At 46.3% G+C, this 26,807-nt stretch overlaps 1 protein-coding gene across 1 annotated transcript in view; it reads left to right on the forward strand.

The window, feature by feature from the left end:
- LOC115100564 overlaps window positions 1-26,807 on the forward strand; it is a 117,387-nt gene that overhangs the window by 57,786 nt on the left and 32,794 nt on the right. Inside the window, exons 21-22 of the mRNA XM_029619081.1 lie at window positions 24,456-24,527; window positions 26,298-26,306. Of these exons, the coding sequence (XP_029474941.1) occupies window positions 24,456-24,527; window positions 26,298-26,306 (81 nt within the window). The remainder of the gene's footprint in view (window positions 1-24,455; window positions 24,528-26,297; window positions 26,307-26,807) is intronic.

Raw genomic sequence — 26,807 nt, forward strand, 5'->3', positions numbered from 1 at the left:
TGCAAATGGATATTAATGAGGCTATTAGTTATTCACCCGGGATACAGAAAAAAATGTGTCCCCATGGGCAGGCATTCATTTCTGAGCAGCCCAAAAAAGTGTACAGAAAAGCAGAAAATACTGCTTTTCTGTTCATCCTCTGACTTAATATCATAAGTTGGAGGAACCAAAATGTTAAAAAAAAAAAGTTTTTTTAAATATGCCGGCAGGTCAGGTTAGGAAAACAGATGCTCAGTTTTATGAGCGTCTGTTTTCCTAACCCGTGACTATGCACAAGTTAGGAAAACGGACATTGCTAAGGAGGTGCTAGGGGTGCGCTGTTGTCCCTAGCACCTCCTTTTTAGCAGGACCACTCATTTAAATACGGTATCGCGTGCCCGGGTGAGATGGCGGGGCGCATGTTAGGAAAGCAGGCGTTCAACACTGAGCTCCCGTTTTCCGCACGCTTTATTGTATCGGCCTGAAAGTAAGGTAAAAATAAACAAAGGCAAACAGTAGCTCTGTTGCCTTATGCTGCAGCCCTAGGTAAGGGCAGGTCTCTGAGAAGCAGTGTAATTTGCACCCGCTCCCTCTGACAGGGGAGGCACAGCTGATGAAAGCTGAATCATGCATTTAAACCCGGTCTATCTCTGCTTCTTGGTTTGCCTTCTCTGCCTCCCTCCTTCTCCTGGGCCCCTTCCTGATTTCACATCAGATAGGAGGGACTGAAGGATAAGAAAATGTCCTCTAGGGGTGTGAAGGGACAGAGAAACGAGGTTTCTGGGTTCCTGTGTAACAGAAAACAAAGCAGATGATGTTGCGACTTGAGTATTAAGCTGTAGTGTTTTTATAGTGCTATAAGTGTGCACGGTCATTCACAAGGTTAGTGCCCCTTTGCCTAAGATCCGACTCATTAGATGCAGGGTCTTGATCAAGGCCAGCCCAGGACCTGGCGGATCTAGGCTCTCCGGATTGGTGATTTTTTTTAGTTGGAGTTTGGTGGCAATTTCAGGGTTTGTTTGTCTTTTCTGGAAAAGAAAAATGAAGCAGTTCCAAAATGTGTAATGGTTAAAAGCTCATGATGAATGCAAAGGGTCAGTTGTGGCCTGTTCTCGAGGGGAAGGGGAGCCGTGCTGGGTTAGACCACATGTACTACTGAGCCCAGCAGCCGGTGTTCTGGCGGTGGCTTGCCTGGGGTCGCATGCAGGCACCCGGAGATCTAATCTCCGTCCGGATGTCTTGCTTTGAGGATTTAGGTTTAGTTGTGCTTAGGCACTGGTGCTGTTGCCGCTGCCCACCCCACCCTGCTTTCCTCTGAAGCTCAGACATGGCAGGGGAGGAAGCTTAAGGTAACATCTTGTGGGGGTGCAGCCCTCGCATTGCAACCTCCGCCAGCCGCTGAAAGCTGCAGAGGCTGGGCTGATACCACCCAGAACCTCCCTGGGCTCGTGTGGTGGACCTGGAATTATCCCATCTCACAGGGCAGCTCTGGGATGTCCCTCAGAGCTTTGCTGTTGTTAACTTTGGTTACTGTGTAGCAATCAACTCTGAAAACCTTAGTTACATTGTAATTGATCTGCTACCCTGCTATGTGTGAAGGGGAAGCTGGGCCAGACGTGACCTAAGCCTTAAAGGAGCGGATACGTCAATCCCATTGCATCTTTGCACTTGTAGTTCTGCCTTTCTTTAAAATAAATAAATCCTACAGAACTTAGAGAGAGGGGACCAATAAGTCCCGAAATGGCTTGGGAGATAAAACAGGACTGGCTCAGCCTTTGAACCCTGAACTTGGAAACAGTGAGGCCAATATTTGGCAGGCTGTTTAGTGTTAGCCGGATAACTTGTCTGGTAAATTCAGCGCGATAAACCTCCCGCTCAGTGACTTTGGGGGTGCATTCTTCTAGAGGCCACAAGATGGCAGTATCCTATTATTAGACTGGACTATACTGACACCTCATCGTCACTGCTGGTACTGCAGCTTCTCACGTTTTCCTGGGCAAACATGAGAATATTATTATAATAAATTCATCCTGAATGTTTGCTGGTAATACTGAACAAATATTTGCAATTGGCAAGCATTTATTTCTGCTTATTACTGAAAGGTGATGAGAGTAGTGGTAAGATGGAAGAGAGGCAGGCCACACATGTGCCCGGCAGCAGCTGAGCTGCGCTGCAGCTACAGTCAGTGATTCGGGAGCACAGAGATGGTGTTGGCCAGCCTTCCCGCACTGCATCAGCAACCGCTCCACGTGCTAACGACAAGGCAGGCTGCAAATATGGCACCCGAGGCTGCTTTTCATTAGAAATAGTCACATGACTGGAAATGTTTTGTGGGTTTCAATTAGTTAATATTATTTGGGGTTCAATGGCTGGGTTATTTTTAAGAAGGAAAGTGGTCTAAAGTTTTTGAAATGGAGTTTAGAATTCTAGTTTTGATCATGAAAATCACTTCTGAGCACTTTTCTGGTCTGCAGGAGATCTTTCCAGCCTGCCTCTGGCTCCCACCTCCACAATCTTGCAGAAATTATAGTGAGAAATTGCCTTAAATCTGTTAATCAATCAGGAAGGCATTCCAAGGAAACCTCACATAGCTGCTTCTGAGTCAGTCACGAAGAAAACCCACAGAAATAACAAATTTTACTTGTATAAATACAGAAAAATCCCAGAAATGATGAAACCATGTCCTTCCCAGGGCTTATTCAATGTGGTGCCTTGTTAAAGGAACAGAGACATGCTAACTGAGAGGGAACGATCAATAACAAGATGGGCCTCTTTTCTAGGGGTTTCTGTAATATATCTAAATGAAAAACTACAGACAAAAAGAACTCCATGAATCCACCAAATAAAATATCCAAAGATTTACCGGGGATGAGCAATAAGGCAGCGATGAACAGAAATAAGCTAATAATATCCTTTTTAATTATATATATATATATATATATATATAGTATTTTTTCCTGTAATATATCTGCCATAAAACAACACTGACTTTGTAAAAGGACTGAGTGTTCCTGGGGACTCAGTGATGCTTAGCACTTTGGATAGCTGCAGGTATAACATGTTTTAAATAAATAATAAAAGGCCTGGAGTCTGGAAGTGCTAAACTCAGCACAAATGACCCCTTCCCTGGACTCAGTGAAGGCATCTACTCCATACTGGAAGTGCCCAAGCACCCACAAGAACTGGACGCTTATGGCAGAGACTCTGCAGAAAGGTTGAGTGTTCCTATGAAAAGTTGTACTTGTAGGAACGATGTTGCCTGCGCCTTAAGGGAAAAAGCCCGAGCATGGGCCCCGGCTAGAGACAAAAAACTTCAATAGGCTTCTGTCAAGCAAACCGGAGGGGGGGATGCGGTTTGCTTTGCAGGGAGCAAGGCAGCCCAGTTGCCTCTGATACCTGATTCATTTCCTTAACCTTAATGGCTCCCAGATTCGGTGTCACTCCTGCCTTGGGGAGGGCTCTGTCTCTGTGTGCACTCGGCAAAGAGGGGATTCTGGATACCTGCCAGTGACAAGTATTGCTCCAGGCGGGGGATGGTAGCAGAGTTTCTGAATCCAGATGCAAATAAAAGTTAAGGGAGAAAGAAGACCTGCTGGGATCATATTACATGCACGGACAAAGGACATCGCTGCATTAATTCAGCCATGCACACTATTCTCTTGGAAATAAATCAATGGATATATTTAAAGTTGCTGCGTGACTTCCTTCTCATGTCTGACTACCCCAGTTGCTGTTTTACCAACCTTTTTTTTTTAATTTTTCTTTACTAACTTGACATTGCAGTGGTAAAATGGAATACAAAGCCCAGACTGTGTTATTTCCAGAGCTAAGAGCCAGAAAGCAGTGTAGTAGTTCCTGAACCTTATCATCTAAGATAATTATTTTAAAAAAAGTAGAATAAAATTCTGACAAGGGTTCCATACCAGCTAGGGCTGTTAGAATCAGAGCTGAATGGGTTAAGCTTCGGGCTCTGTCTCCAGCACTGCAAGTCTGCACAGGAGTCCTGCCTCCCAGACACATTCACTGTAGCCCTTTCCAAAGAAGCTGAAATTTAAAATGACTTAATACGACTTTCCCTCTCTCCTCCTCCGGCTTCCATTTCGGGTCAGAGAGAGGGTTGCCAACGCATCCCAGGTCAACCAAACAGGCTGATCCAGTCTTGGGTTTGCCCTATTACAATGCACTGTTTTTTTGATTTTGATTCTCAGACCGAAGCATGTTCAGAAGGAAGCCCTGGGGCAAACTGACTGCTCTCCCTTTGCGGGTTTTTTTTATTTATTTAAATATATTCTATTTACCAAGTCATGGTTGCTGTCTTTTCAGTTTTCCAGAATCTGCGGTCATCTGCAGAGGGCGCAGCATTCATTTCATAGGTGGGGTCCAGCCAGCTGCATTACCTCTTTGAGCAATGTGTGGGAAGGGCCTGCAGGGAGTTTGTCCTGTTCTGTCCAAGCATCATCTGCAGGTTGGAAGGTTTCACCTGAAGGGTGGGAAGCTCTAGGACAAGATCCTGTGTATATAAAGGGAGGCAGAGCTAAATGACCATGGGAAGGTCCATGGGGAAATCACCACAGGCCAGATTGCTGCTACTGCTGCTGAGGTTGATCAAGTGATGGTCTCCCATAACCACGCTGGCTCCACCAGGCTGACCTGCAACTACCTGCCTAAGCAGGTGACCCCCATCATGAACACAGAGACATTTTTGCTCCATTCTTGGTCTGGCCCCCATCAAGGGACTGACTGACCGAAAGAGGACACAAGATAGAAAAGAAAAGGTAATTCAGGTGAGGAATGAGGTGCATTGACAGAGCTGGGTTGGGGGAAGAGGAACTGTCCTCACTACTCAGGTAACAGGGTGTGCATTAGATCACTGATACATGTAAAGCACAGAGAGCTGAAGAACAGATCTGCCTCAGAGCCCCGTGCAGGTGTCACATTGATACATGTAAAGCATGAATACAGCATGGACAGCTGAAAAGCAATCATCATCAGAGCCCCATGCAGGTGTCACATTGATACATGTAAAGCATGAATACAGCATGAATAGCTGAAAAGCAAGATCAGCATCAGAACCCCATGCAGGTGTCACACTGATACATATAAAGCATGAATACAGCATGGACAGCTGAAGAGTAGATCTGCATCAGAGCCCCGTGCAGGTGTCACATTGATACATGTAAAGCATGAATACAGCATGAATAGCTGAAAAGCAGATCAGCATCAGAGCCCCGTGCAGGTGTCACATTGATACATGTAAAGCATGAATACAGCATGGACAGCTGAAAAGCAAATCATCATCAGAGCCCCATGCAGGTGTCACATTGATACATGTAAAGGCATGAATACAGCATGAATAGCTGAAAAGCAGATCAGCATCAGAGCCCCGTGCAGGTGTCACACTGATACATGTAAAGCATGAATACAGCATGGACAGCTGAAGAGCAGATCAGCATCAGAGCCCCATGCAGGTGTCACACTGATACATGTAGAGCATGAATACAGCTCAGAGAGCTGAAGAGTAGATCTGCATCAGAGCCCCATGCAGGTGTCACATTGATACATGTAAAGCATGAATACAGCATGGACAGCTGAAGAGCAGATCAGCATCAGAGCCCCATGCAGGTGTCACACTGATACATGTATTATGTAAAGCATGAATACAGCATGGACAGCTGAAGAGCAGATCAGCATCAGAGCCCCATGCAGGTGTCACATTGATACATGTAAAGCATGAATACAGCATGGACAGCTGAAAAGCAAATCATCATCAGAGCCCCATGCAGGTGTCACATTGATACATGTAAAGCATGAATACAGCATGAATAGCTGAAAAGCAGATCAGCATCAGAGCCCCGTGCAGGTGTCACATTGATACATGTAAAGCATGAATACAGCATGGACAGCTGAAGAGCAGATCAGCATCAGAGCCCCATGCAGGTGTCACACTGATACATGTATTATGTAAAGCATAAATACAGCATGGACAGCTGAAGAGTAGATCTGCATCAGAGCCCATACAGGTGTCACATTGATACATGTAAAGCATGAATACAGCATGGACAGCTGAAGAGCAGATCAGCATCAGAGCCCCATGCAGGTGTCACACTGATACATGTATTATGTAAAGCATAAATACAGCATGGACAGCTGAAGAGTAGATCTGCATCAGAGCCCCATACAGGTGTCACATTGATACATGTAAAGCATGAATACAGCATGGACAGCTGAAGAGCAGATCAGCATCAGAGCCCCATGCAGGGTGTCACATTGATACATGTAAAGCATGAATACAGCATGGACAGCTGAAGAGCAGATCAGCATCAGAGCCCCATGCAGGTGTCACATTGATACATGTAAAGCATGAATACAGCATGGACAGCTGAAGAGCAGATCAGCATCAGAGCTCCATGCAGGTGTCACACTGATACATGTAAAGCATGAATACAGCATGGACAGCTGAAGAGCAGATCAGCATCAGAGCCCCATGCAGGTGTCACATTGATACATGTAAAGCATGAATACAGCATGGACAGCTGAAAAGCAATCATCATCAGAGCCCCATGCAGGTGTCACATTGATACATGTAAAACACGAATACAGCACGGACAGCTGAAGTATGGATTTGCATCAGAGCTCCATGCAGGCAACTGACAGATTTTTTTTTTTTTTGGATCCAGTAGTTTCCTCTTCCAGCTCAGACAGAAGCAGGGCTAGGTTATCTGGTATCATGAGCCTTCTATGTGGGGACTTTTTGCCTATTTTACATCCTTTGTTCAGTGGCCATGCATTCATGGGCCCTGAATCTTTCCAACAAGAGTCACTCTTGATAGATGACCAAGACTTCCTCGTTCCCCTTATTCCCCCACCCCCACCAAGGAGCTGTGAATGGCAGCATCTCCAGCCCCAGCCCCAGGCAGCAGAAGACCTGACTCAGGGATTGGACAAGGACCTCCCACAATGAGCCATGAAAAGTGTAAATACAGGGCATAGAAAAACAGGATGGACATAATAAAAAGGCGCATACCTAGTATTATAATAAAAATGCAGGGAATAAACTATTTTACAACACCAAAGAAAGGAGACTCAGGATTAAGACCGCTAGTGGCAGGAATCAGACCCACTGCTGCTTTAAAGGGCTGGCAATTGCTGGCAGGAGGAGTGAATAATTAAATCGCTGCCTGTTTTCTGGTAATAAAGGCTCACACCACATCCCGGGCTTGGCGAAGGTCCCACGCTACTCCACAGTGGGTTTTAGTTCACTCGCACCAGGATGAACTTTGATTTCATTCATCAGATTTTACCTTTGTTTTCTTTTGCTCTTGGTCCATATGAAGCATCTCCAGAACCTTTGCACTGTTCTTGATTGATTTTTGTAGCAGCACAAACTTTCCCCTACTAGCGGAGTGGGGCGGGGGCTGTGGATGGTAGAACATTGACATTTATAGAAAGCAGAAAGGGAGAGTAGTGCTCAGCGGGGCCCAGACTATTACTCCCTGAGGTGGGGGGGGGGGGGGGGGGGCAACCTTGTAGGCCTCAGGAATTTTATAGCAAAACTGCCAAGTGAGCTGCAGAGAGGCTTTAGGACTGGTTTTGTTGTTTTCCTTCCCAACCTTCCTCCTGTCTCCCCTCCCCATCCTGAGGTATTCTGGTACCCTCTGGGTTTGATGTCACATGGAGGAAGCAAGACTAGAAATCTCACAGTGAATTAAGATATAAGTTCAAATGCCAGGTCTGACCTAGAGTCTGTCTCCAGAAACAGAGCTATTAGGCCAGTCACTCTGTCTCTTTGCCCTGTCTGAGGAATACTTTCCTATGACAATCTTTTAGGATACAGACCTTTGAAAAATCTTTTTCATCTGTCCAGGTGGTCATTGGTTTGCTGTGACAGCCAGCGTTCAGCATTTTAAATAAATTGTTCAGTAATAACTTTTAATCAGATTTATAGGGCTGCGAAAAGACCTTATCCAGTTCCAGGCATAGGTGATCTTACAGGTTTTAAAAATGCTTGGACATTGCAAGTTCAAAAGTCCAACAAAATATAATGGTGAGGTACAAAATTAGTACTATTACTGCTTTGTTTTTATATTGTGTGGAGTGATGCAGTGAATTAGAAGGGATAGAAACATCTGGGGGGTGGTCTTTATTTCCTGCACCATGTGATGCAGTAAGATAGAAGGGATAGAAACATCTGGGGGTGGTCTTTATTTCCTGCACCATGTGATGCAGTGAGATAGAAGGGATAGAAACATCTGGGGGTGGTCTTTATTTCCTGCACCATGTGATGCAGTGAGATAGAAGGGATAGAAACATCTGGGGGCGGTCTTTATTTCCTGCACCATGTGATGCAGTGAGATAGAAGGGATAGAAACATCTGGGGGTGGTCTTTATTTCCTGCACCATGTGATACAGTGAGATAGAAGGGATAGAAACATCTGGGGATGGTCTTTATTTCCTGCACCATGTGATGCAGTGAGATAGAAGGGATAGAAACACCCGGGGATGATTTTTAATCCCTGCACCATATGACACAGCGAGAGAAAAGGGATAGAAACGCTTGGAATTCTGCATTTGGTGTTTTGGACAAAACAGTGGAGAAATCACACTTTTCCTAAGTTTGGTTTCATGGAAAAAAAAAAAAAAAAGCTGTTCCTTTATTATAACAGAAATGCTTTGATCCCCATGAACATTGAGCTTTCAGACTTTGCTAGACAGGGTGAAATCTCCCCAATGCCCCTTAGTGTTCTCCACCATGTCAGCATGAGAACTGCTCCGGTCCTGGTTTTCAAACTCCCATCTTCAATGCATTCTGCAGGATAACAAAGGACTAGAGTGGACTGGAGCAGCTAGGAAAAAGCCCTAGACCAGAACAAAATCTCATGTTCACATGGCGTCAGGCTGGCAGTAGTACTCTTTACTAGATTTTGTTGAATATTTACAAATAATCCAAGGGAATCGTGCAGAGACAATTAAAGATCCACACTTTTTTTTTTTTGATAATTGTAATAAATATTTAAAATATAAAAATGTGTTTACTACGTGCAGAATTGCTCTCTCCTCTGCTTGTAGAATATTTACAGCCATTTCTATGGCTGCTCATTTGTACTGCAGTTTCATATGGTACTGCTCAGCCAGCTTCCTCTAAATCCTGAGAGAAGGCTGAAGGTGTCTGTCATCACGAAATGTTCTGGAATTCCCCTGCCGATGATCACAAAAGCTACCAGCATGCCTAGAGATGGGCGTTCTGAATCCAGGACTGCCCCAGGCTTTCCCTAATAACTGGCAGTGTTTAAAATATATTTTGCAGCCCCTAAAAGAGCCTCAAGGGGATAGGGGCTTGGGGGCGGGGTGAGAAGGGGCATTATAGGACCTGTTACAACATCCCGATGCTATCAATGTGTCAAGGAAACGCTCCTCTGAGCCAAGGAATGACTCAGAAACTGCATCCCAGGCCAGAATAAACCAGAAAGGATTACTGTGATGGCTCAGCAGTGCACAGATGTATTATGTACATCCTCATGTGAGGGGGGAGGAGAGATTCTATAGAATGCCAGTTCCATCCATCATCGCTACCATTCTGCTTTCCTCACCTCCCTCTTCCTTAAGTTCTGTTAAATGTTGCTGTCGAATGATAGAGGTTCCAAGAGTATTCTTTTGGTAGAAGACAATTATCTTGTGCTGCTTGAATAAGAGAATTGCAGCATAAGAAGTACCTCCCAAATCTTTGCCTAGATGGGAAGGGCTGAAGCCACAGTGTCTTTAGCTGTGGGCCATGATCAGAATCAAAGGAGGAGTGGAAATGCCCTTTCCTTGTGTGGGAGACCTGCAAGGGGTCCTGGGAGCTGCAGGGAGGGTGCCAGAGGGATGTCAGGGGCCCTCTTGCCTCCAAGTCAGTACTGACTATACCCTGCTGGGTGTTACAGGGCATAATGCTGGGTGTAGGGTGTGCCAACTAACCAAGGTCTTAGTCTACTCTGTGGTCATTAAAGATCTCAGGGCATTTTTTAACACAAGTAAAATATTAATTCCTATGTCCTGGTTCTTCTCTCTCATTCTACCTCTACATTCTGCCACCTGAAGAAACTTCTCTTTTAGAAAGAACCTAATTAGATTCAGAAACACCCCCTCCCCCAAGCCCAGTTGACCAATCTGTGTATCCCTTATTAAATTCTTCTTCAACACTTCTAAACTAAGCTAATTTTAATGGGCATTTATATTCCACTGTCACCAAGAATATCCAAGTTCTAGGTGGATTTCAGCAGAAAACCAAACCAACATCAGAATATTACCGTATCAATGCAATAAAATAAGAAAAGCCAAAAAGAATATCACAAAAACAATATACATCAATAAAGTGATCCTGATACATACAAAACAGGCGTATCCAAAATGTAATAAAATATAAAACACCAGTATAAATATCAAACCATCATTAAAGAGGAAAAAATGAAGGATAATCCTTCTGAAACAAAATACCAAATCCTATCAAAATCAGGTAATATCATGATAACAGGAATAGTGTCTCATCGTCCAATCACCCTTTCATAAGGGAACCAAAATATCCTGAAGCTGGCTAAAAAGCTGGATCTTAAGACTCTTGTGAAAAGAAGGGTAATTCATTTTGAGTCTAAATTCAGTTGACAAACCATTCCAGAATGGAGGTGCTTTACCAGAAAAAGCTGGGTTGAATGCATTGTATAAATGTGTCATTGTTATTACGCATCTCTGAATTTCATACACTCCTGCAGGCATGTTATAAACATGCCTCAGGGCTGATGAAGGTGGCCTGGTGGCCTCTCCCCCAGCCTCGGCAGTTTGAGGCAACATTGTATGTCAGGGAGGCTCGTTAGCCACAGAAGGACCTTCAGGACCATGAATGTAAGGATTTTTTTTTATTTGGAAATTTGGATGATAGCACAGACTACAGCAAACACTTACATTTTATTAAGGTTAAAGAAAGAATACATTTGATTGAATGTTTCATTGAGGGTTGGTTCCCTGCTGAAATAGTTCGTGGAGGGAATAAGCCTTCTTACATCTGAGGGGAGAGAAAGACACATCTTGTTCTCCTTGATGCTGTCTCTATTGGATGAATGCCTTGAAGCAACACACTATTAAAAATTAATTTTTAAAATAACTTAGCTGGCAGTTAACTTAAAATAACTCTGATCTCAGTTTACATGGAGGAAAACATCTCTTTAAAGCTTGTGAAAGCTCCTTCTATCTAGCCATTGTGAATCTAAGTCAGTTGGACCTCATCAGAACGCCAGGCAGGTGTCACACTGATACCTACCTGTGCAGCCTTAACTCAGCATGGACAGCTGGAAAGGGGGCTCAGAGAAAGTGGGTTGTTGTTTTTAATATTAGGTAGGATCATATTTCATAAAGCTGCAGAAACATTAAAAATGTTATATACAAGTCAACATAACACAAGAAAGCAAACTTCTATAAATAAGTCCAGAGAGCAGGCAATAAAATCAGGACACAGTCTGGGTTGTAATTAGGTTCTTTCTAAGAGGGGACATTTCTTCAAGTGGCTGAATGTACAGACCTGCATTGGAGACCTGCCAGGACATGGGGATTAACATCCTACGCGGGCAAAAAAAAAAAAAAATGTCCTGATATCTTTAATGGCCACAGAGTAGAGTGGGACCTCAGTTTAAAGTGCCATTCCAGCTTTGCCCCCTTGAATTTTCATCCATCACCATTTCTCAAATGCAGCCATCATGGATGAAGGAGTTGGCTAAAGTTGGCTAAAGTTAACTATGTATTTTATTTTAGGGAAACAATTGTCTGAGGTGACCAAAAATTGGCTTGTGAGAATTATTAGAAAAGGGGCTGATAAAATAGAGGCACCTGCACTGGGAACTTCTTCTCTCTAACCATACCAAAGGTAGCGTTTCAGGAATGAGCCCTTGGAGCTGGAGGTGCATTCTGGCACCTCCGTGCAGGCTGTTTACAAATTGGACAAGTCGCTTCGTCTGCACGCACAATTTAATAGGGAGAGTGAAAGCAGGTAGCACATGAAGAGGTTTGACTATGCAGGGCTCAGCAGAAGGTCATAAGTTTGCTCTGCCCCTGATTTGGTGGCACTGCAAGTTGTAGGCAGTGCTGTAGAGAACACTTATAAGGGACAGTTCCTGCTCCCTAGAGCCAAGTACTAAGCAGGCTCCTTGTAGATACAAGATGGGAGAAACCTCTTGGTACATCTGGTCCTTGTTTACCCCTGCCTCGACTTACACTCTTGTCACATATATGGACGTTTCTGCGCTGTCCAGTTGTCACTGATGTGCTGCCATCCAAGCCACTCTTGTGTTTATTCTTCTGAAGCGTGCCTGACTCAGAACTGAAATACCCTCATAAACCTTTACCCCTGAGTTTTTGATCCGGTAAGATGTCAGATGCTAAGGGTTGGACACAGGTAGCCCTGGGCCAGAAGATGTCTAAGGGGCACTGAGTAGAGGCATTGGTAGTCCTAATAAATTCTCTCTCAGTCCATACAGCAACCAGTACCCTCGATATTGAGTGGGGCGAGCACTGGGCTGCTGGGAGTGCCTAAGACGTGCCATGCTGGAGCAGACCAAAGTCCATCATGCCCAGTATCCTGTCGCGGACAGTGTCCCATCACATAAAGCAGATCCAGTTCCTTGTTGCTCACACCTAACAACAAGTTCTGGGTTTCCATTGAGGACCGCCTGATTCATCAAGGTCTTCTTTCAAAGACCAGAATGGCAGAACAGTCTTAGTGAGTCAGTCCCCAAGGGTGCAAGAGCAAAAATCAAACTATGCTCACTGCTCTCACATGGCTGTACAATACATTATTATATTTTTGCTCTTGTGGTTCTGAAGTAATCTTGTCACTAGTTTACAGGTAGGGGGGCTAAGTCAATATCTACAGAAATAGCCACATACAAAGGCAGATGTATTGTATACCACTGGCTGCCCTTAGGTACGCAGACAGCCGACCACACCCATCCCCCCCCCCCCCCCAATATGCTGTTTAAAACCCTGTGGATCCTTTCTATGTGCATGGTCCAAAAAAACACAATGCTTCTGTGGTCCAATGGGCCCTCATGCTTTAGGAAACGAGAAGAAAGAACAGCGACTGAAGTAGCACAGTGTCATGACCAACGATGGCACAGGCAAGGTGACTACCCAGAGGCACTTTCCTACTCTGCCTATTGGTAAATTGGCCCCTGGCCCCTCGACTGGCCCATGGGAGAAGGGAGAAAGTGTAACATAAACTGCAGCGATGTGCAAAAACAAAAATCAAAACATAGTTGCAAAAACAATTAGTCCATTAACAATCCTAAAGGCCATAAATGACCTCACCCCCGGAGAGCCTACAAAACACAGATCTTTCACCCTTCTCTTTCTATAGCTAGAATTATGATTTTCCACCTAATGCAAGATTAACAGCCAGCAAACATGAAACAATAAGGTTTGACTAAAGACAATGCAGACAAACCCTAAGAATGCCTGAAAACTTTAAAAACTTCCAGCCATCCTAGAATTATAAAACAAAGGGGCTGATATTAAAAAACAAAAAACAAAAGCTGAGCCCCTAAATTTAGGGCCTCTAAATTAAGCTCCTAAAATTTTCACTGAAAATTCACATAAATTTAGGACCCTAAACATTAGGTTCCTATATTTTCAGCTGAAAATTCACATAAATTTAGGACCCTAAACATTAAGTTCCTATATTTTCAGCTGAAAATTCACATACATTTAGGACCCTAAACATTAGGTTCCTATATTTTCAGCTGAAAATTCACATAAATTTAGGACCCTAAACATTAAGTTCCTGGTATTTTCAGCTGAAAATTCACATACATTTAGGACCCTAAACATAGGTTCCTATATTTTCAGCTGAAAATCTAGGCTCCTAATTTAGAATCCTAAATTTAGGAGCTCTGCTTTTTTTTCTTCTTAATATTGGCCCTCTTGTTCATAATTCTAGGATGGCTGGGAAGTTTTTTAAAGTTTTCAGGCATTCTTAGGGTTTGTCTGCCTTGTCTTTAGTCAACCTTATTGTTTCATGTTTGCTGTCTGTAATCTGCTTAGAACAAGATCTTGCATTAGGTGGCAAATCATAATTTTAGCTTAGGCTTCTAAATTAGGTGCCTAGTTCTGAAAATTAGTGTTAAGCGCATAACTTTTTCCCTGCCCTAACTCCGCCCCTGTAACCACCCACTTTTAGGCTCCTAAACTTAGGGGCTTAATACTAGGGCCCTGGTAAGTTTTCAAAATGACTAATTTAGGAGCCTAACTACAGAAGTGGGGATCCTAAACTCTTTGAAATGAATACCATTCATAATTAAAAATAACGAACTAATTAAAAAAAAATCAAAGCAAAACATCCAACTACCACCTTACAGTTACTTCCGAAACTTGGCGCCAGCTTCCCAGGGAGGCAGCGAGACCGGGCGCGGGGTGGTGCCCGCACCGGCTGCGCTGCGGCTTGCGCTGTGCCTTTAAGAGGCTCCCGGAGCTCCCCCGCCACGTGACCAGCATGAAACGCCTGAGCAGGGCTGAGGGGAGCCAGAGCGGAGCGGGAGCCGGGAGGCGGCGGCGCCGGGCTCCCCGTCCGATCGAGCGCCATGCCCGAGCGCATCAGCCTCGCCGAGTCCTGGTCGCCACCTCGGAGGACCTGCACTCCCCGGCAGCCTCCGCCTTCACCTCCAAGATGCAGAGGTGCAGGGGTGGCCGTGGCTGTCCTGGAAGAGGTGAGGGGAGTGCGAGGAAGACTTGGCTTTCCTTTGTCTTAGGGGGGGGGAGGGCGTCGGAACAGTTCCGCATTCTTGGCGGGGGAGCCCCGTAACCCTTGCACCGTCCTTTGCCTGGCAGAGTCACTTTGGCAAAACTTCATCGGCTACAACATCCAAAAGAGAAGAGTTTCGCCTCTCGGCCTTTTTTTTTTTTTTTACTTTTTTTTCTGCATTCTTTTTCCTTTTTTCGTTTATTTTATTTTTTCTTTCGATATCGCGCTCTTCTCTTTGGGGGCTTTAGTGATGAGAGTGATCTTGTTATTCCTGTCCCTCTGGTGGAACTGGCATCCTGCCCTGCCAGTGCAGTGCGGTAAGGGATTAGCACAGCAGGGGCCCTGCCAGTGATCACTCAGCATGGCAGCACTCAAGGATGGACTGCATTATTTAAAGCTTTTTTTTTTTTTTTTAAATCACTTATCATTTGAGTGTCTCCTCCATTCAGATTTCGGATTTTTTTGCCTCCAGGATCACAACTGCTGCCCTCTCTCTCGGGGCTTACCCTCTGCAAGGAAGCGCCCCCGGGCAGATTTTTTTTTATCCCTGGTTAACAGCCCCAAGAGTTTCATAGAAAGTGTGGGACCCGCAAATTTACAAAGCTTTTCAGGCTTCTTTGTAAATATTCGACTTTCCACATTTTTTTTCATTTTAATTCAGCTTTGTTCATTTAATCTTTGTATTTACTTTTCTATAATTTTCTTTCCCTGTTAGATTAATATGTTGATCGGGGTTCTAGTTCTAAACCGAGAATATTAGGGTCCCCCGTCCCCAAATTATTAGGTATTCTGGCTGATGGGTAAAACAAAGCAACTTTATTCCATTCCTCCGAGTTAGGAGGGTTTAAAAGCTTTGGAAAGTTACTGCCCCCTTTAGACTGGGGGAAGGGGACGGATGTCCCAGTACTGAGCCTATTGGAGTCCCCTGCAGGTGTCATAAAAGTGCAGGCAGGAGATTTACGTTTTTAAAGATAAGAGTCAGGAGGGCAATAAAAAGCACAGTAAATACATAAGGAAGGAAAGGAATGAGAAATAAGTCAGGACAAGCCGATCCTGGCAGACCTCTGCCTGGTGCTGGGATGTGCCCCCCTCTCCTCTTTCCCTTGGCAAAGTTAAGCTGGGAGCCCAACCTTGGGACTCGGGTGCCTCTCTTTCTTGAAGACCAATTTAGTATTTTGCCATGGCCCAGAGGAGCTGTTGCTTTTAAAAGCAAGAAATTAAAGCCCAAGCTATGCAAAAGCAAAGTCCACGTTTTTCCTAGTGTGTGTGTGTATATATAATTTGCAAATATCTAATTACTAACTTTAGTTTGCTAGAACCAGCCAAAGTCACCCCTTCCCTCTAAAGTTTAATTCTTTGCAGTACTTCTCCTAGGTGTCAAGTTCTGCTGTAAATAAACTCTGTGGCCAGGAGCTTTGGCTCCTGGGAGTGCTGTAGACTCACCTTGACAATCTGCTGCACAGATGCAATATTTGCTTTGAGCAGAAATGCTTTAATTGCTGATCAAAGAAAAAAAGTGGCAGGCCTATCACCTTTCCAGATTAACTGTTAGGGGGACTCCAGCAGCTGATCCTCTGCAGGCAGACGGCTGGCGCATAATTCTGGACCCTGAACTTGTAGGTATGCCTTTCATCCAATCTGGAGCACAATGTGCTTTGCTCAGCAGTGGCGGGGCGCAGCCACCTCTGGAGTGGAAGTTCTGGGTATCCGGTGTGATGCCTGATCTGTTCGACAGCCCCCCCTCAACTGGAGATGAAAGAAATGCAGTGCTGTTCTTTCCCAGATTGCAATGGGTTTAACCCGAGGTACAGTGAGATAAAAGCCATAGACTGGATCAAGTTTGCAGAGTGAGGAGGGGGAGGATAGGATTGAACTGCTTCCCTTAAGAGAGCCTGGGCATAAGCACAGAGGATCTCCAGTCGGGAGGGTGTGAGGGGTGAAGTCTGAGGCTGGGTGGGCTCTACCCAGATCTACTCCACCTCATTGTCTCCCTTTCTGAACTTTCTGTCTGGTAGATTTCTGTTCCAGCCGCTCTGCTTTGCTGATCTTCGGTGGTGGTCTGTGGCTGGGGTGGGGAGGGCTCCAGGGGTCATATCGGAGGAGAGTCAGCCAGTTCCTGAACTGAAGGAAAGCATTTTAATGGGATTTGGTGACTGCAAGGGTTGTATTTTGGGTTCCCTGTTTCCAGTGCTGCGCCCTAGTGCTTGAAGTCTGCAGAGGTTTTCAGTTTAAAATCACCCTCTTCCTTGGAACATGTGATTGAATATTCATTGTGGATATCTTGAAACCAGGGCTGTTCACTGCCCTCTCAGGTAAAACGAAAGTGTCCTTAACAAAGATCTGGCTGGGCCATTCAGTGCCAAATGTTTATCAGATGTGATCTGCAAGGAAATGCGAGTTCCAATCTCGACTCGGGCACAGAATGGTGCTGGACCTCTAGTGGAGTGGCTCCTGTCTCCAGCAGGTCTCGCTTTCTGGAACTCTAAAATGAATATTGATGAGACTCTTATTTGAAGAGTGTCGGCTGTGGAGTTAATTTTGCTTATCTTGATAACCAGACCTGGCTGTGGTTCCTGAGGGACTGGAGTGTGACAGTCTTACTTTGTAGAGACAAGAAGGCCTCCTACCTCTTTTGTGACAGCTGGTGGCCAACCCAAGTGGTATTTGAAGGTGCTCCGGTTGGGTCCGCAGCTTTTTCTGGGGCTTGCATGAATAGTGCTTGACTTAAGGAGGAAGGAAGATGAAAAACTGAGGACCACAAGTCTTGGCTCCATAGATATATCCCACAAGCCCCACCCATGCTCCTCTAACTCTACCCTGTCCCATGACCTAGACATTTGGATTTGGTCCCAACACCTTCCTTTTCCAGACTCTAGAGGTCTTGCCATGGCAGTGGTAGGGTTTGTAGAGATGGGCAGACCGTATGGTCCTTTTGTGCAGTAATGTTTCTATGTGCTTCTATGTGGGAGAGGGTCAGGCTAGCTAGATGCTGATCTTTGGAGTTGGGTTCCGATCCAACGAGAACCGGTGGGACAGGAAATGAAGGGTTAAGGCCTACTACAGAAGTAAACTTGTACCTGTGAGAGACAACTGTCCTAGTCTGCCTGGGCAGACAGAAGAATAAGCTTGGGTGAGGGGAGAGAGCCCTGGTTGTTTGCAGGAAATTCCAGGTTTACACAACAAGCTGTCTTAGCTCATGGCTGCTTTTCTCCCCTTACAGATGTGCAAAGGAATTTCACACATCAGGATAGGACTGTTCCATTTAGTACAAAAATACTTCCACTCTATTGTTTGCTGCCTGGATGAAGCTTGCAACCGTTTCCTATTTGCCGTGTAAATTTGGGATAAATGGAAAACACATTCCACCAGTGTGATTGTTTAAAAATAAAGAGACGATCACCTATGTTCGCTTGCCTGTTAGTGGACAGCACTGCATGAATTTGGAAGGCTCTTGAGCACTTTGTTAAGCTTTTATGATAAAACAATCTCTGTGTGAATCTGAGATCCAGGTACTGTTTTGCACAGCCTGCCAGACTGCTTGCGTTCCTATGTTAGAGGTCATTGGGAGGAGTTGGAGATTGGAAATATTGAAAACAGGACAGTGAGGCACCACCACATCAGTACCATGGGCAGAAGGTGTTAAAGGCTCCCCATATGGAGTAGTGGATCCAATGTCTTGGATTAAATCCTAATGGAATGAATCAATAGAGGAATATATTTCAGTTCTCCTGCTGTTCCTTCCTGTTTTAAAAATTGTGTTTAAAGATTAGCATGGATACGTTGCAGATTGAGTGTCCTGTCAGGCTGGAAGAAGTGAATCCGTGGTGGTTGATCCTTGCACTGGCTGAGGTATAGGTGAATGCCCCGTGTAGTTTCATAGAGTTGTGGTCTGCTGAGCAAAAAGGTGCATGGTGCATGCTAGGGATAGGCATTCAGGAGAAATGAAATGAGATGAAATTTCCTATTTCGTTTCAGATTGTTTTCAAAGTGGAACGAGTTAAGTTAAATGAAGAAAGTCACCGGGTTGGGCCTAGGCCGAGCCCGAAGCCAGGACCTGACCTAGGGAGTAGGCTGAGATGCAAAGCAGGGGTCCTGGCCTACGCCCGAGCGCGACTCGGGTGCCTCACCTAGGCATAGGCTGCGACTTGACGAATGGGCTGTGGCCTATGGCTGCGTGGGACGCCGGGGTCTCGGTCTAGCCCTGGCTCAGGAAATTTCCCGACGACCACCCCCCCCCCCCCACAATACTTATGAAATCCGACACCACATCCTGGCCTCGGCCTGGACCCAGACTCAACCCAGGGGCCCAGCCTGGAGGCTGAATCCTGAAGCCAAGGCCTCGGAAGTCTTTTATTTTATTTTATTTTTTTTCTTCACCAAAATTTCCGCAGTTTGCTTGGGAGGCACTGGATGTAGTTTGGCACATCTTTCCCAGTAGAGAGGGCCATTTTTGATGTACGTTGGGCCTGGGACCGGGTCCAGGCATCAGAACCTGGCCTGTGGGCCGGGCTGCGGCATTGGGTGCAGGCTTCCGGGCCGAGGTCGCAGTGATGCACCACGGCTTAGGCGTGTGCAAGGCCGAGGTGCCCTAACGCCTAGGACCAGACCTAAAGCCTTGGCCTTGTGCAGGTTTAGACCAAGGTAGATCACTGTGGTCTGGCCCTAGGTCCCTCACAAGGCCCCACCCGGGGCGGGGAGGATCTTGGCCTCAGCATTTTTCCGGGTGAGAGGGATGGGTGGGGGGCATGGGAAGCCCTGGAAGGCCCCTTTTTTTTTTTTTTTTTTCAATCTTTATTTTAACTTTTTTTTTTTTTTTTTTAAACTAAAGAAACAAAATAAGCATTACTCTAAACTTAATTTCATGGGGGGAAAAATCCCCCCCCCCAAAACAAAACGAAAAAAACTAAATTTCCCCCCCTTCCCACCCCTAATGGCTGCTGACATCTGCTTGCTTTTCATCGGCTGTGCAACCTTTTTGACGGGTAGCAAAACTTGCTTAGCGCCATTGAGGAGGGGGACGACCGTGGGAAAATTAGCGCCGGGCAGCACTATGAAGAAATCGTCCTTTTTATATTAAAGACAGCAGAAGCGGGGCAGTTCTGAAAGCCACCTACCCGGCCAAAAAGAGCTGACAGTCGAGCAGTTAAAATCCTAGCTGGCTTGCCTAGCAGGTGCCCTTTGGGGTGGGCGTAAAATAACGCACGCGCCTGTTGGACTTTCTTTCTTGGCCGGCAGGCGCAGAATTCCGCAGCTGCTTCTGGAGCAACGGACTTTGCACTCGCTAATGTTGAAAGGGAAACGAGCAGAGTTGTTTCCCTGGCTGCCGTGTACCTGGGCTGAAAGTGTTCCTGTGTGCGCTGCAAACAAGGCCCCCTCCCTAAAGAACAGAAGCCATGGTTGCTTCCCAGGGGGGGAAGGGAGAGACTGTTAATAGGGGAGTTTGCGGCCAGATCCGCAGTGCTGGACATTGTCTTCCTTCCCCCCCGCAGAGTGGCTAAAAGGTTCAGGTTCATTCACTTTTGCAGGACACGGAGGCCCCCTGTGTGTTTGTATATTTAATGCACATCGGTGAATGCTGCTTGCTCTGTTTTTTGGAAGTGCTGCAGGTTACATGGGAGAGTCCTCTTTACTGCCGTCCACCCAGAACATCCCCCTAGAGTTTGAAGCTGAGCGCTCTTTCCCCTCCTTTTTTTTTCTTTTCTTATCACGTGTAAGCAGTAAGTATTATAAAACACCATTTCTTGTGTGCTTGGAAGTCCTGTGGGGAGGCCTAATAAGGCACAGGGCATGGCCGTCCGGGCAGGTCTTCCTGACCTAAGGACCTGACAGAACTGCAGTTTGAAAATCCTTTTTCTCTCCTGGCTGTTAATGTAACTGTAACTATATTTATTTATAAGCCATTAGATCCAAAGGTGCATGTTTTATCTGCATAGTGAAATCACAAAAATTAAAAGGGAAAACAAACCATTACTCAGTTCACTATTTATTATTCCGATCCAGTTTTACCTAACTGTATCAAGTTGTTATCCTGTTTCACTGTATATCAATTCGTTCCTGTGTTACCAAAATATTACCAAAGTGTTACTGTGCATCAATCCGTTCCAGTGTTACCAAAATGTATTAAGTTGTTATCTTGTAAACCAAAGTGAAGGCTTCCCGCTATACTTCGGTATATAAAAACCTCGAAATAAATAAATAAATAAACCATTGGCATTAGACAGAACAAGGCCCATCAGCTGTTCTGGTGCCGACGTTTAAATCGCAACCTTGCACCGATGCCCAGATTTACTTCCTGCAATTGACCACCGGATCAATTAACGACCTACATCAGCATCGCCTCACAGCTCCATTGCAAGCCTTTTGTTGGCCTGCATCGCTGATAGGTTAAGAACATAAGAAAATGCCATACTGGGTCAGACCAAGGGTCCATCAAGCCCAGCATCCTGTTTCCAACAGTGGCCAATCCAGGCCATAAGAACCTGGCAAGTACCCAAACACTAAGTCTATTCCATGTTACTGATGCTAGTAATAGCAGTGGCTATTTCTAAGTCAGCTTAATTAATAGCAGGTAATGGACTTCTCCTCCAAGAACTTATCCAATCCTTTTTTAAACACAGCTACACTAACTGCACTAGCCACATCCTCTGGCAACAAATTCCAGAGTTTAATTGTGCGTTGAGTGAAAAAGAACTTTCTCCGATTAGTTTTAAATGTGCCCCATGCTAACTTCGTGGAGTGCCCCCTAGTCTTTCTATTATCTGAAAGAGTAAATAACAGTCACATCTATGCGTTCTAGACCTCTCATGATTTTAAACACCTCTATCATATCCCCCCTCAGCCTTGCGGCCTTTTCTTTTATTTTGTTGGTATAAGCTGATATAGCAAATGAGTTAGAAACAAGGTGTTTCATGCCGGTAGGTTCTCTAGGACGGGTGTGGAGCTTGGGGAGGAGAAGGGTTTCAGTACTGGAATAGTAGTAGGTGCTGCAGGGCAGGAATGAGGTGCACTGTAGAACTTCCTCAAGGAGATCAGTGGTTTTTTTTTTTTTATTTTTCAATTTAAACTTTTATCTAGCAACAGAACAAAGTGACAACCAGGCGCAGGCGAACATTAATATTTCAACACTCAATCAGATCACAAATCAGCAATCTTAACATTATCCTTCTTATACGTTTCCCAGCCTGCTTGCCCTCCCCAGTGCCTGTCCTCATGAATATTCTTATCTCTGGCTACCAAGAACTCTCTTGCAAAATTCCCACTTAGCATCAGGTTACTTTGTTTCATTTCGCCCATCTCTTTTCAGATTTCAGTGAGAGGTCTCTCTAAATCTCTGGCCTAGCCATATAATATGCTCTTCCTAATCCGGCACACAGCTGAGCCTCAGAAGGAGTGGAAATTTGTCTCCAGCAATGCACCAGTTCGAATTTGGCTGCAATCACTATTTGTCCCAGTTAAGGGCTGCATGTGAGGATCTACGTTTGGCCCTGGTAAATTTAATAATAAGAATTAAAGATGTGCATTCATTTAAAATCAATGCGTAAAACACTACTAATAAGGGCAGTTTGTTTCATTTAGGGGGCTGTGAAACGAATCGAGGGCCCCCCCCCCCCCCCGAATGAAACAAACCCTATTCGTTGCATTAGTTTTTAAATGAATGCATCAGGCTTAGGACATAGACTGAGGCCCAAAACAGAGGCTGTGGCCTAGGCCCGAGCGTGATGCCAGGGCCTTGGCTGAGATCCAAGCCCCCCCCCCCCCCCCCCCCCGAATAAAACCACTTACCTGATCCGTTGGGTATCTGTGAAAGCGGGAAGGCTGGATCCTGATGCCTTGGTCTCGACCCGGACCTAGGTCCGACGCTGGGGCTTGATGCCGGGATTTTAGACCAGGTCGAAGCCCAGGCACAGGCCCAACATCACTGCCTGGCCCAGAGGTCCGGTCCCGACGCCAGGGCCTCAGCCCAGAGCCAGGCCCAGGCCTCGGAGCATCTCTGACGCTGTCCTCTTCTTTCCGCTGGGGTCGAGTTGGAGTTAATTAACTGCGGTGTGACCCCAGCCATCATTTGCCACTGTATTTCTCATAAACCCAATCTTCCTCTAGGCTGTTTCGACTCAGAAGAAATTGCAAAGCAAAACTGAAAGAGATTATTCTCAAAAGTTCTGCCTCCTGATCTGATCTGAGCCAGTTTGATTAGTTGCTGCCCCCAGCAATGTTCCTACTTCTGGCGCTGAGCGGTTCAAGTTTATGCTTTTGTTGTACAGCAGCACTTTGTTCTGTTTTTCTTTCCTTTTTCATTTGTTGACCTGTAAAATCTGATTAACAAGAACACTTCTTCACCTGGGTTTTGCAGGCGTGGAGAGATAAAATGAGCTGCCTAAAGATCACACAGAGTCAGCGACTCAGACCCAGGGAGATGCAGCGACTGGTCCTGAGGTCACATAGAGGGTCAGTGAGTAAGGTACAGGGAGATGCAGCGACTGGTCCCAAGGTCACATAGAGGGTCAGTGAGTGAGGTACAGGGAGATGCAGCGACTGGTCCCGAGGTCACATAGAGGGTCAATGAGCGAGCTACAGGGAGATGCAGCGACCGGTCCCAAGGTCACACAGAGGGTCAGTGAGTGAGGTACAGGGAGATGCAGTGACTTGTCCCAAGGTCACATAGAGGGTCCGTGAGTGAGGTACAGGGAAGTGCAGCGACTGGTCCCAAGGTCACATAGGGGGTCAATGGGTGAGGTACAGGGAGATGCAGTGACTGGACCCTAGGTCACATAGAGGGTCAATGGGTGAGGTACAGGGAGATGCAGCGACTGGACCCAAGGTTACACAGAGGGTCAATGGGTGAGCTACAGAGAGATGCAGCGACTGGACCCAAGGTCACACAGAGGGTCAATGAGTAAGGTACAGGGAGATGCAGCGACTGGACCCAAGGTCACACAGAGGGTCAATGAGTAAGGTACAGGGAGATGCAGCGACTGGTCCCGAGGTCACATAGTTGTAGAAGGAGTCCTGAACTTATGTCCCAGGATCTCTGAATCGCAGTTCAAATACTCTTATCTACTTGCCCCCTCCTTCTCTGTTTTCCTTGAGGATCTAGGGTACAATTTGCCTTCAGAAAAAGAAAATCTTCTCATTAAGAAGTTATGGTCTGAGGACGTGGGCTCTTCTCCTGGAATCTGTTAGTCTGTACGGTTTGTTGGTTTTGCTACCTCAGACTAACATGGCCTGTCTGATAGGCCGCAGACATTTTAACCCTTTCGCCTCCTGGTTAGCCTGGCAATAATGCAAAGCATTAGTGATTTGATGCTTCCATGGCAGACGATGCCCTGCACATTGAGGCATTATTCTTCTTATAGCACCTTATGCATTCCTCGTTCCCCGCCCCCAGGGCTGTGCGCACAAGAGGAATCAGCATCATTTTGTAGACCAAGGAAACATTTGCAGCCAGGTCTCAGGACCTCAGCTCTCACCCAGAGGGCGGAGTTCTGGGGAGAAAATTGGGTTCTTTCCAGAACTTCCAACGAGGCGAGGCTTGTGGTCTGGAGAGCCCTTGCATGGATCAGAGATCACCTGGTGTTTTTTGATTGATTTCCTGAGGGTGATTTTGGCTTTGCTCAGTCCGGCCAGGGTTTCAGACTTGGTAGGTCCCGCATTGTGATTTCAGAGCACAGTTGTGTGGATCCCCAGGGAGCCCTAATCACTTTCTTTCTGTTCCTTGCAGTGTCTGGAAGTGACCAAGCTGTTCTGCAGAGGATCAAGAAGTATGTGAAGGCAGTAAATGTATCTGGCCTGGGTAAGTTATTAGCCTGAAGCTGAGGGAGGCACAGACAGAGAACACACACAAACAGGAGGGGGGAGAGAGAGCCACATTGCAAGGGGAGACGGGCCCAGTGAACACGCACAAACAGGAGGTGGGGGGGGGGAGAGAGAGCCACAGTGCAAGGAGAGACGGGCCTAGTGAACACACACAAACAGGAGGTGGGGGGGGGGGGGGGAGAGAGAGCCACAGTGCAAGGAGAGACGGGCCTAGTGAACTCACACAAACAGGAGGGGGGAGAGTGAGCCACAGTGCAAGGAGAGACGGGCCTAGTGAACACACACAAACAGGAGGGGGGAGAGAGCCACAGTGCAAGGGGAGACGGGCCCAGTGAACACACACAAACAGGAGGGGGGGGGAGAGAGCCACAGTGCAAGGGGAGAGGGGCCCAGTGTGAGCACACAAACGGCAGAGCGAGAGAGAGATTAGGGGAGGCCTGCATGGAGAGACTGAGAGAGAGGAGGGGAGTGGGGAAAGACATTGAGTCCAGAGAAAGGAGAAGCAGGACAGAGGCTGGCAGAGTGAGAAGATCACACTTATGGGAATTGGATGCGGATGTGGTGATTACTGCCACAAGCGTTGACGGGGCACGGGACTATAAATGGTGAAGCTAAGGTAGTGTTTCTCACTCTTTGATGCCAAGGACCTCCTAAGCTGGCGTAGATCCGCTGACTTGTAGAGTTGAAGGAGACTCCTCCAGAGTAGGGGGGGGAGGGTGTGTGTGGAGGGGGAGGGTGTGTGTGGAGGGGGAGGATGTAGGTACATGCAACTATTTTCCTGTTCCCCCCCCCCCCCCCAACGTTTTAATTACAAGAATTGACACAGGTGCTGTGCTTCTTGCACCCTCAGCAGGGGAGGGCAAAATATCAGCTGCTCTCATTCCAGTGTAGCCCAGGGGCTGAAAACACTTGCATTGGTGGCAGGAGTGGGAGGGTAGATGCTGCCCCTTTAAGAGGCCCAGTGCTTCCGGCAGCCTTGGTGGCTGCATAACCATCAATCCATTGGGTGGCTTTGTTTTATTTATAGAGCAAGAGTTGGGGGCAGTCTGGGGCTCAGCTGAACCCACAGCCTGCAGGCCCGATCAGCTGTTCAGAGCCGGAGCTTGCCGGCAGTCTGTCCCCATACTGGGAAGCAGCAGCCGCGTGCAGAGCTGTGGGGTCCAGAGTGAAGCTGCTACCAGGACATTTTAGGGCAGTAGAGAATGTTTCATGGGTGAACGGGCAGGGGGGGGGGTCGGTACTTGTGCAGCTGCAGCATGGGCCTGCTTCCTCCTACAATGACTGCCACGCCGCGGACTGGCAAAGATGATGGCCGTCCTACGGACCAAGGATTGAAAAACACTGCTAAGCCAAGGCCACGGGTCTGACGGGTAATAGCGACCAATGAGAGCAGAGCTCGGACGGTCATTGGTTCTGCTTTCCGGAAGCCCTTCCTGGCTGAAAGCCACGAACGTTTAAAATAAAGTGTGTGGGGGAAGAGCCTGCTAATATTCTGACGGCTCCGTCCCTCTCCTCCCGGGCTGCACTGATCACATCCTCTGGGCTCCTTTGCTTCTCTCTGCCTTCACTGACTGCGTCCTTCAGGGCTATTTTCTGCTTTGCTTTCCCAGCACATGTTGAAAATGAAGATCAATACAGCGAGGCCCTGGAGCTCCTTGGCAAGAATCACCTGTCGCAGAACAATCACGAGCTGTCCACAGGGTTTCTGAACCTTGCTGTCTTCACCAGGGAAGTGACCGCTCTCTTTAAGAACCTGGTGAGCATCTGCAAGTCACTCTGCTGACCTTGAGGCTACCCTACTGACCTGAGCAACTGTGAGATAAGGGTAGTCCTTTATCATTTTACATGCCCCTGCCTTTAATACTTCATTTTGAGAAATCTCGGGTTTCTTTCTGGCTGGAAGGAAGATTTTAGGCTTTTGTGTTTCATTGTCCCTTTGTACCAGTGTCCATCCATCCAACCCTGCATTCTTATTATCTATGGCTTTCTCAGTTTCACTTTTTGTTCCGGTGCCTGCCTCTTTCAGTCTAAGGATTGTTCTGTAATCCTGTACCATTTGCTGGTATGTGCTGTGTAAATCTCTCTCTGCTTTAGGTTAGTTAGCATGTTTTTTTCTTCACCGTTTGTCTGATGCTTTTTCATTCCTTGGCAAACCTGGTGACTTTTTAGATGTTTGGTTGGGTTTCTTATTCCTGGTCTAATGGTTATGCATTCCCCTGTCCCTGTATTTAATTATCAGGGAAGGAAATATTCAAAT

This window comes from Rhinatrema bivittatum, chromosome 11 (assembly GCF_901001135.1).
Source record: "Rhinatrema bivittatum chromosome 11, aRhiBiv1.1, whole genome shotgun sequence".
NCBI lineage: Eukaryota > Metazoa > Chordata > Amphibia > Gymnophiona > Rhinatrematidae > Rhinatrema > Rhinatrema bivittatum.